The following is an 11774-nucleotide window of genomic DNA, read 5'->3' on the forward strand; positions in this document are numbered from 1 at the left end:
AACGTTATTACATACTTTTAACTATATTCCGTATTTTTATCCCTTTATTGCCTTATTAATTCCATAACCGGAAGCCTGTATCTCCCATTCCCCTTCACCTCTTTATTCAGTTTACTGTTAATTAAAGCATGTCAGTTGCGAAGAAATAGCTTAAAATTTTTCCCCCAAAAGTAGCTTATATAATTTAGTTTTGATCTGTATTTTAAGCCTTAGCTTTAGAATTCTTTAGTTGTATCCATTGTATATGTCCTTTCTTATCAGTAGGATGAAGATTAAATGTAGCTCATAAATGAACTTAACCCGTTGATTCTTTTAAATATTTCAGTGATTTAAAAATGAATATCCAGCATCCATCCCCCACACTCTCATATTGTAGCATTAAATTTAAATGTGGAACTTAAAATTTATTCAAATTATTTTCCTTACCTTATTTACAGCTGCTGTTTTTATTTTTAAGGAATGGTCGTTGGAGGTCAGAGTGGAAGTTTACAATCACCCCTTCAACCACTCAGGTGGTTGGCATCTTGAAAATTCAGGTATGAAATAAAAAGAATTTGTTTACTGCTCTCTAGATGATTCTGAACAGAGAAACAACTAATTCATAAATTTACTTTTTCTCAGTACACAATAAAAATTTCTTCTCTAGATCTTTGTTTTGAGGTATTGGGGAAAACAAGTAGTGTTGATTTCATCTTTCAAATAACCTTGCAGTTCATTCCCTAGTCATCAAAAATATGCTAGGATAGCTTACAGATTCTAAAAACACAGCTAAAATTAGATGCTACCATTTGGTCTGCTCTTCAAACAGTTTGTTCATCCAAGCATCCTCTGAGTTTGAGTTGTGCTGTTCTGTCTCCTGAATTGGGTGGAATTGGGTTAGGTATAATATTAATATATGTATTTGCATATAGATATATAAGTATATATTTATTGCATTTATATATTAAAAATGTAGATATGACATTTATCCTTTAAGTATCTTCTGTACTCATATTTGATTTCTTACAAGAAACCCACCATAATTGAATTCTCTGACTCATTTAATATAAACTCAAATGTTTATATAGAAGAACATATGATAAATAAGAGGAAGTATTTGAATATAGATATTACTAAACAAGTTAAAGACTGACCAGTCTTTTTCTATACTGGTTCACTTATTTATTCAGTATATTTCATTAACTATCATGAAAGGTATTGTGCTAAAAGCCATAAAGGAGTAAGATGGATCAGATACAGCTGCTTTGTCATTTGACTCCACTATACATTTCTAGTCTTTATCCTGTTGTTTTTATGTCTTGCTATGACTCTCCATTAGGGGATAGAGAAGAGAGGCTAAGAGTGTGGGTTTTGAAAGCAGGCTGCATGAGTTTGAATCCCAGATCTGTATGACCACAGGAAATCATTTAATATTAGCTGTTTTTGCTTGTTTCCTCGTGAATCTAAAAAAGAAAACAGCAGTAGAAAGCTTATATGGTTGTTTGAAGATTGGTTGATATGGGCAAAATGGTTGGAACCGAGTCAGACATGAAGTGCTTGATGAATGATGACCATTACTGTTGAATTATTCTCTCCTTCAGTTCGGTCTCAATAGCTTTCACCTGGATAATTTCTAAAATGGTGCTTCTGTTGAGCCAGAGCTTATTGAGAGCTGGGATTGTCTGATTCACAGCTCTGTCTTCATCAGTTAGCGTGATGCCTAGCATATAATTGTTATTTTATTGAATGTCTGGACCCTTTGCCATCCCCCAATCTATTTTTCACATTGCCATCGTCACAAAGATGATTTCTAAAAATTCAAATCTGGATATATTATTTCGTAAGACCACTCTCACTTACTAGATAGGCCAGACGTGTTTGCATGGCACACAAAGCCCAAATTGATTTGTCTTTACCTATTTCTCCAGTCACTCTTCTCGCTCCCCAGTCTCATACACATTCCAGCCATAAGTACCTCCAAGCCTTTCTACAGTATGCTGTTCTCTTAGCTCAGTTGCATTATCTTCCCTGGTTTAATTGTTGTCATACTTATATTGCTGAACCCAAGTCTTGTTACCTCCTTTCTGAAATCCTTTCTTAAATCTCAGAGAGTCTCAAGACTGTCAGTGTCCCAAGACTCTCTATGTACTTTGTACATCTCTCTTATTGTGTTGTATTAAAAAGTAAGGCCAAGGACTCTTTTTTAAAAGCTGTGCATCCCTAGAACCTTCTGTAGTAGCAGGCGTGTAATCATTCAGCTAATGCTTATTGAATAAATTTGTGTCTTAATTATGATGAATTAAATGATTGGTGGAAATGCACAAAAGAGGAATGATATTTGGGAGGGAATATGGTGTGTTCAGTTTTGGAAATCTTGAGTTTAGTTGTCAGTAAAATACCTATTAGGTAGAAATGTCCAGAGTCAGGTCAGTGGAGGGCTTGCCTCAGTCATTACAGGAACAGTAAATTCATCTCCTCACTAGACTGAGGACAGAAAGAGTTATCCTGGAGTTTGCAAGGTCAGGAGCTCAGCAGAGAAGTCTAGGTTTAGAGCTGAAATTGGTAGTCATTTGCACTGATGTGTTGTTGAAGCTGTGAAGATCTATCTTGATGATTCCTATAATGTGTGGTTTCTGTAATTTCTTTTTCTAATAGGTTCATTATTATGAAGATGGGAATGTTCAGTTAGTGAGTCATAAAGATATACAAGATTCCCTAACAGTGTCTGTAAGTAATTTCAAAATAAAATTTCAACAACCTGATAACTTCTATAAAACCAGAACAGTTTGAAATTAACATTTTAAGTAATATTTCTGCTTTAGATTAAAGTGTTCTCAAATAGATTAGAGATGGTAAGTTAACTGGAAGTCTGTATATAACTTTTTTTTAGAAGTTTTATTGATATAATTCACATACCATTCAATTCACCCATTTAAAGTATAAAATTTCATCCGTGCTTTTTAGTATATTCACAAGACTGTATAATCACCACAATCTAATTTCAAATGTTTTTGTCTTCCAGAAACCCTGTACCCATTAGCAGTCACTCCCCATCTGTCTCCCTCATCAGCTTTCCCCCAAAACCCTCCTCAGCCCTAGGCAATTGTGAATTTACCTTTTAACTCTATGGATTTGTTTATTCTGGACATTTCATATAAACGGAATCCTATAATATGTGGTCTTTTGAGACTTTTTTTTCACTTAGCATGATGTTTTTAATGTTTATCAGTGTTGGAGGATATATCAGTACTTTATTCCTTTTTATTCCAAAATAATATTCCATATACCACATTGCATTTATCCATTTATCAGTTGGATTGACATTCGTGTTGATTTTTTACTTTTTGCTGCTTTGAACTCTTGTGTACTATTTTTTGTGGAGACGTTTGTTTTCATTTTTCTGTTTTAATTTTTCTTTGGTGGCGGTGGAATTGCTGGGTTGTATGTAGTTCTGTGTTCAACCTTTTGAAGAATTTTTGCCAGACTATTCCAGAGTGGCTGCACCATTTTACATTTCCATCACTTGTCTACGAGGGTTCCACTTTTTCCATGATAGCCATCCTGTTTGGTATAAAGAGGTATCTTATTGTGGTTTTTATTTACATTTTCCTGATGGATAATGATGCTGAGCATCTTTTCATGTATTACTGGTTATTTGTATATCTTCCTCAGGAAAATGTCTATTCAGATCCTTCGTCTATTTCTTAATTGGTTATTTGTGTTTTTATTGTTGAGTTGTAATTGTTGCTTACATGTTTCGAATACAAGTCCTGTATCATATACAGGATTTGCAAATATTTTCTCCCATTCTGTGTGTTGTTTTACTTTCTTGATTGTTATCATTTGCAGAACAAGAGATTTTACTTTGGATGTAGTCCCAATTTATTTTATTTTTTTTTTATTGTTGTTGTTACTTGTGCTTTTGGTGTATTAATAGAAACCATTGCCTAACCCAAGGTCATGAAGATTTACTCCAGGGTTTTTTTTATAAGAACTTCATAGTTTTAGCTCTTAAATTTAGGCCTTCAATTCTGTTACTCAACTTTTAAACTCTATTGTGTTTTTCCCCTCTATCTGGATTATGATTGAATGAAGTTTTCTGAAGTTCAGCTTTCAAATTCATGAAACTGTGAACTTGATTTTATTTCCCAACGTAATTCTCTCACACATTCTTTCCATTACACATGCAGTTCTTTCTTTGTGGGATTTTTTTTTTTTTGCCCCAGTGATATTAATAATATAACATTAATAGTCAATTTTATATTTTCCTATAAACTTTTGTGTCGCATACCTAAAAATGCCAATATATTATAAACATCAACTGCTAATATACAAAATTAGCTAACCAACAGGTACAAAGAAGAGTTAATTTTTAATTTAAGAAAGCATTTGATTTAACATTAAGAAACACGTGTGAATGTGTAAGGCCAGTTGCTACCTGGGAAGAGAGGAGAGCTGGTATTTAAGAAAAAGTTTCACTAGCATTTAAGTGACTTCTGCATTTATGCTAAATAGTACTCTACTTGCAAAATTTGCCAGTAAAAGAAACTAAGGTCTGGTTTTCCATGAGACACTGTGTTTGGTATTGTTCTTTATCGTGTCCATACATGTAACTTTTGCATAACAGAGTACTTGGTACTATATTCTTTAGTTTGACACTAAGCAAAGATTCTTCCTAAAAGGCAGTTGTCCTCAAAGTTACAGACTGTGGAGTTGTTGTGAGGTGGTCATAGTAATTAAACTTGACCAATACACCTTTTATGCTGCTTTTTAGAAATGAATGTTTTACTTTATTTTGCAAGATTTTCTTTTCTTTTCTTTCTTTTTCTTTAACTGTTTTTGGACAGAAAAAAATGCACATATAATAGAAATGTAAATACATATGTATAAATACATAAGACATACATAAAATAAGATATTAGAGAATTTTTTATTAACACTATTCACATTTTTGCTGTTAGGAAAAAAGCAAAGAAACTCATATATTGGAGTTAAAATTTTTCCAGAAGATATTTAAACACTATAGTAAATTCACTTTAAACTTTAAAGTAAGCTTTTCCTGGGGTGCCTGGGTGGCTCAGTGGGTTAAGCCTCTGCCTTTGGCTTGGGTCATGATCTCAGGGTCCTGGGATTGAGCCCCGCATGAGGCTCTCTCCTCAGCGGGGAGCCTGCTTCCCCCTCTCTCTGCCTGCCTCTTTGCCTGCTTGGGATCTCTTTCTCTCAAATAAATAAATAAAATCTAAAAAAATAAATAAAATAAGCTTTTCCCAATGTTTTAAAATTGTATTATTATGGTGGTAAATACTGTTGAGTACATATTTAATATTTAGATACAGTCTAATTAGAAATTTTTGACTAACTTCTTACCTGTAAAGATTGTCAAATTCATATTAAGTGTTATAATTACGTTTCTCATCAATATGTATTATTAATACTTTGCTTTCCTTAAACACTGAAACCAGGCTCATTCTGCAGACTTTCGAAATACTTCTGCCTCGTTTCCATTGGACTTAGAATAACTGATCCTACAATATTTTCACTTTGTTATAATTTCTGTGTTACTTATTAAACTATAGTAGAGCAGTAATTATACATATATTGACATACCTATTTAAAAATAATAATGGTGTACACAAAAATAAACTCAAAATGGATTAAAGACCTAAATATGAAGCCTAAAACCATCAAAATCCTAGAAGAGAAGAGAACACAGTAATTTTTTTGACCTTGGCATTAGGAACATTTTTCAAAGTATGCCTCCTAAGGCAAGGGAAATAAAAGCAAAAATAAACTGTTGGGACTACATCCAATAAAAAGCTTTTGTACAGTGAAGGAAACCATCAACAATACAAAAAGGCAACTTCTTAAGTGGCAGAAGATATTTGCAAATGATGTATTTAGATTAGGGGTTAATATCCAAAATATATAAAGAACTTAGACAGGAGCACCTGGGTGGTTCAGTAGGTTAAGCATCTGCCCGGGAGCCCCACGCTGGGCTTTCCTTCTCAGTGAGGAGCCTGCTTCTCCCTCTACCTTGGCCTGCTGCTCCCCCTGCTAGTGTTCTCTCTGTCAATAAATAAGTGAAGTCTTAAAAAAAACAACAAAAAAAAGTCTACTCAACACCCAAAAAAAAACAGTCCAATTAAAAAATAGGCAGAGGACCTGAATAGACATCCTTTTTGAAGAAGACATACAGATAGCCAACAGACATGAAGAAGGGAAGTGCAAACCAGTATCACAATGATACATCACCTTTCACCTGTCAAGATGGCTAAAATCAAAAAGACAAATAGTGTTGGCAAGGATGTGAAGGAAAAGGAACCTTCATGCAATGTTGGTAGGAATGCAAACTACTATAGCCACTGTGGAAAATGGCATGGAAGTCCCCCAAAAAATTAAAAGTAGAAATACCATATGATTCAATAATTCCAGTTCTGGATATTTACCCAAAGAGAATGAAACACTAATTGGAAAAGATATAGGAATGTTTATTGCAACATTGTTTACAGTAGACAAAATATGGAAGCAACTTAAGTATCCCCCAATAGACGAATGGATAAGAAAGATTGGGGACGCTACATACAATGGAATATTATACAGCCATAAAAAGGATGAGATTGTGCTATGTATGACAATATGGTTGGACCTAGAAGATATTACACTTAGTGAAATAAGACAGACAAGAAAGTCAGTTACCATATGATTTCACTCATTTGTGGAATTAAGAAAAAAACAAGTGAATAAACAGAAAGATACTAATATAAAGAACAAACTAATGGTTGCCAGAGAGAGTGGAGGTGGGGGAAGGGCAAAATGGTGAAGGTGAGTGGAAACTACAGTCTTCTAGTTATGGAATGACTAAGTCATGGGAATAAACGGCATAGAATGAGAAATATAATCAATGATTCTGTATTAGCCCTGCATGGTGACAGATGGTAGTTACTTGTGAGCATAACATAATGTCTAAACTTGTTAAATCACGATGTTGTACAGCAGAAACTTCTGCAACTTTGTTTGTCAATTATACTTAAAAAAATGGAAAACTTAAATAGTGGTATTTTAAATTACCGTTTACATTTGGTTTTGTTTTTCATTCAGAATGAGGTGCAGACAGCAAAAGAATTTATAAAGATTGTAGAAGCTGCAGAAAATGAATACCAGGTATGTTTTTCAAAAACACTACATAATTTATATTTGCTTTAACTAATGGCACTGAAATTTTAATTTCATTTATGAGCCTGAATTTTTTTCATTTGTTTCACTATAATAAAACATAGTCTTATATTTTTTAATTTGCTTGTTTTTAATTCAGTGACAGACTAATGAAAATGGCAAAAACTCTGTTTTAGCCAACAGTAATTTTTGAGTGTTAGTTATAATATGCAAGATTTTAAATGGTTATTTTGTTCTTGATTGGAAAATTTAATTTATGAAGTAATTCCCAAAGTATTATTTAGATTATGTGTAATGTGCTTGGATCTTACTTCACTTTATATTCTTATTTTTATCAGCTTCTAAACTGTACTCTTGAACTTACATATTTAATTTGTGGATTAGCCATATTTCTGCTCCTTGCAAACAATAATATATTCTGAGTGAAATAGTAAAATTGATCCAAAATGAGAATATACAAATATTAAATCTAATTTACAGTTTCATTTCATTAAATTTAATTATTCAAAATGATTATAGGCTTTTTCTTTTAGGGGCACCTGGCTGGCTAAGTCAGTAGAGCATGTGACTCTTGAACTCACAACTGTGAAATCCAGACCTGAGCCAAGATCAAGAGTCCGACACTTAACTGACTGAGCCACCCAGGTGACCCTCTTTTTGTTGCTTTTAAACAGCTTTTAAAACCACATTGGGGTTTTTATTTGACTTTTTGTTTTTTTTTTTTACTTTTTAAAAACTGAAATAGGCTGCTTAAATAAAAGTTTTTCTAAAACATCTGTGTGCTTTATAAATTGTTCTGTTTCTTTTATTTCTTTAAACTTTTAACTACTGTTTTTCATAGACCGCCATCAGTGAGAATTATCAGACAATGTCGGACACTACTTTCAAAGCCTTACGTCGACAGTTGCCAGTTACACGCACTAAGATTGATTGGAACAAGATCCTTAGCTACAAGATTGGCAAAGAGATGCAGAATGCATAAGATGAACATTGCATGACCGGATCATTTTAATGTCTTTGCGTTAAAAAAAAAAAATCATTGCAAAAGTATTCAGAACTGTCAAGCTACCCAGTCAGATGGGCTGTTGCCATTTAAAAATCACTGTAATTAATTAGTTTGGTTAGAGCACAAAGCTTAGCTAATCAACCATTATTTTTCATTTCTTTTCTTCAAAGAGGATTGAAAATCAGTTTAGTTTAAATGTCTTTTACTTTCTGTTACACTTTTCTTTCTTATAATTAAGAGATGATTCCTCTAGGTTAATGTTAAAAGTTTTTGAAGTGTTTCAAAAATATTTTACTTATCATAACCCTAAAATTGTTGTCTTTTGGTTTATGAAGTGGGTAACTTTTGATATTTGCCCAGTTCTTTTTAATGGCGTCAATAATGGACATTCTAGTTTAAGGTGGTTGATGGATTTAGCCATATATGCTGCTAAAGAAATTGTCTACCTTTTTCCCCCTCACCTCTACCATTTATGTAAGATCAAGATTAGAGGGAAAGCATTTTCTATATCAATTGTGTTTTGAACCTTTCAAGAAGGTTATTTAGCTAGCTTAGTGTTTAACTAAACTTTTTTAAAACAAGGCCAACGTCTAATGCTGTTTTGAGATTCTGAAATTAAATGAAAATACTTATTTCAGAAATGCATTTAATGCTTTTTTCTTGTGACAGTTACGCAAATTAGCTTGAACTCCATATGTCCCTGAGTTATTTTTATCATAAAGCCACAAATGTATTATAACAAGGCAAATTGTAATATATATAATCCTGAACTCATGACCATGTCTCAGTTTATTTCTTTTCTTGGATTGAAAAGTACTGAAATTCAATGTGACATTAAAATGAAAATTTTCCTAATTTATCTGAGTAGATATCACTTATCAATGAGTCATACTATTTTAAAATACTTTCTTTGGATATTGTGATTCTTAACTGGTTGTAAATTAGAAAAGCTGGGAGTACCTATGGTGTGCATTACAGTCTAAATTTTTCCATCTTCCTGTGCATCATAAGCATGTTTGTAATATTTTTAAATTTACATTTACTGATGCTACAGGAATTTTAAACCTGTGGTGAATGTTAATATTTATTGTAGAGAGTGGGGTAGATTTATGGTTTCATTCAGTCGAGTATGGTTATTATACTCCAGTGGAATTCCTTCCTCACATACTCTTGAAGATGTCTGGGCCTGGAAGTGTTTTTTTTTAAAACACCACTTTCATTATGTACAATAAAATATTTCATTAGCTTGAGGTGTATAGAATTTAAAAATTTTCCCAGTGAAACCATGTTACTTATTTTTAAAAGTCAGAGTTGGGCTTTGAAAACACTGAGAATTTAATATGAAATTTGATGGCTTGATTTAAGTCATTTTCTCTAATTTCATTAAATTGTTTTCTCTAGTTTTGCCATATTGGGTTTTCTGAAGAAAATGAATTAGCAATGTTAATTGTCTCTTCCCTTCTTTAAAAGACATTTTCAAAAGTCTTATGATGATTCTGAACTAAATACTAGGTGAATCTTTAATTGCCTAGCTCAGTCATATCAGTTGGACTGTCATGGATTTTTATCCCCTAAAGGTCAGTTACTTTGGCTGTTTAACAGCCTAGAGTGTGATCTTGAAAATACATGCATTTGTCTTTAAGGTGATGACTTAAGGGTGAAGTATGGAGGCAAGGGTAAAATTAGGGGAACAGTTAGGCTAGTGCAGTGACCTGGTTGAGAGCAAACGGTGGCTTGGTCTGAGGTGGTAGCTATAGGCTATACAGGTAGTGATTTCTGGATATCTGTTAAAGGAAAAATCAAAAAGATTTGCCAAAATTTGATTGCTGAATATGAGATAAAGAGAAATGTCAGAGACATTTTGGGGGGTTGAGAAATTGGGGGTAGGGCTGATCATGAGCTCAGTGTTTGACTTCAAGGGGAAATACCATATAGCAGTTAGATACTGGAAACAGGAGGTAGAGAGATCCTTTGGGTTGGAAGAACAGGAGAGTGAATGGACCTGGGTGACAAGGTTTGGTAGTTAGACAAAATGAAGGCTAACTCAAGGTTAGTGATTTAAAGTGAGACCAGCGAGTATGGCTCTCTTAAGCATGTGGAGCTGCATGGGTGCAGGCATAGAGTAGATGAATTAAACTTAACCAAAGCTGTGGTTTTGCCAAGAGAGGTTCACTGACCATGGGGTGAGGGGATAAACTTGTAATGGTAGCCTATGGAACTCAAGCTAGGTAAGGAGGGGGAAATGAAGCCAGGAGGAGAGCAGAATAGTGAAAATGTGGCACAATCAGTGGATTATAGGTACAGTTAGAGTTGGGTTACTAGAAGGGAATGATCTGGTAGTGTAGGAAATGGTGATTAGGGTGACGTGTTATTCAAAACTGAGATTTTAAGGAGTTAAATTTATTTATAATGATACTAGGATCAAGGAAGTGAGTGGTTGAGGTAGGAGGGGAGAAGAGTTCAAACAGCTGTGAAGCCTAGGGTTACTGTGGGGTATTGAAATTACAAATTACAGTGGAAGTAAGTATTTTGACATGAGTGCTGTTTTTTGAGAGTACACCTAGATATACATTCATAATACATTCGTATGAGTTAAGCAAATAATACGGTACAGATATTCATGAGGCATTTTTTCATTTGGGATTTTGGAAATTAAAAAGGGAACAGGAGCACTTAAAAAGTATTCTGGAAGTTCTGGTTAATTAAAAATGTTCTTTAAAAGTGAAATTCTTAGGAAAGTAATTACAGACAACTATAGGTAATTCCGTAGCATTTGGGTGGCCCTTTCTGTGGTTAAAATCAGTTTTTACTTTATCACACCAAAAGTTTTGGAATGATGCAAGATCCTTTGAAAAGATCTTCCATGCTGATAATCATTTGTGCCTTTGCCAACTAGTGGGTTTAAAATATAAAGGCATATTTTGCCAGCAGTTAACATGGGTGTTTTGTAATGCATGTGTGTTGTGAAACATCCTGAGAAGAAGTACATTTCTTTTCACTTCTCTAGGATAGATTATTTAAAAGCAGCATCACAGTGTACTTGGTATTCCTCAGTTGTAGTATTTTTGTCCTTGAAACTAAAAGTTTTTTAAAGGCATGACTTTATATAGGCATCTTCACATTTGATATTCTGAGTATTGTGCAATAGCTTTATTGTAGAATTGACTAGTGGTGTCAGCTATTGGAGAATATTCAAAATATTCAATTAAAATAACCAATGAAACTTTTAAGGTCTAATTGGTATTAGAAATTAATGTCTGATCATTTAAGATGAGTCATACTGTTCAGAGAACTATTCTAGTCATTGTAGAGTCAGGAAAATACAAAAATTATTTCTTGAAGGAGTCTGAAGTAGTCATGTGGGTCTACAGCAGTGTTCTTGAAACTTTTTTACATCATAAACTATATAGAAAGTAATGATACTTGTAAGGCGTTCTGGGAGAATGGATTAGGCTGCTTGCCAGCGGCCTTAAGGCTTGAGGGGACCCTAGTCTCGGTACACCTTGAGCCCATTTAGGGAGGTGTGCTGTGGGTAATACAAATAAGAGTACTTACAAGATGAACTTCAATCCTGACTTACCTGAGGTAGCTTTTAAAGACGTGGCCAGCTAAGGAA

The 11774-nt window shown here is 33.7% G+C and overlaps 1 protein-coding gene across 1 annotated transcript in view; it reads left to right on the top strand.

Annotated features, from left to right (window-relative positions):
- Positions 1-9017, top strand: part of CAPZA2 (capping actin protein of muscle Z-line subunit alpha 2) — a 61572-nt gene extending 52555 nt beyond the window's left edge. The window contains exons 7-10 of the mRNA XM_044246426.1: positions 458-536; positions 2635-2706; positions 7078-7140; positions 7994-9017. Of these exons, the coding sequence (XP_044102361.1) occupies positions 458-536; positions 2635-2706; positions 7078-7140; positions 7994-8134 (355 nt within the window). The 3' untranslated portion in view covers positions 8135-9017. The remainder of the gene's footprint in view (positions 1-457; positions 537-2634; positions 2707-7077; positions 7141-7993) is intronic.
- Positions 9018-11774: the final 2757 nt, after the last annotated feature.

The sequence above is a fragment of the Neovison vison genome, chromosome 4 (assembly GCF_020171115.1).
Source record: "Neovison vison isolate M4711 chromosome 4, ASM_NN_V1, whole genome shotgun sequence".
Lineage (NCBI taxonomy): Eukaryota > Metazoa > Chordata > Mammalia > Carnivora > Mustelidae > Neogale > Neogale vison.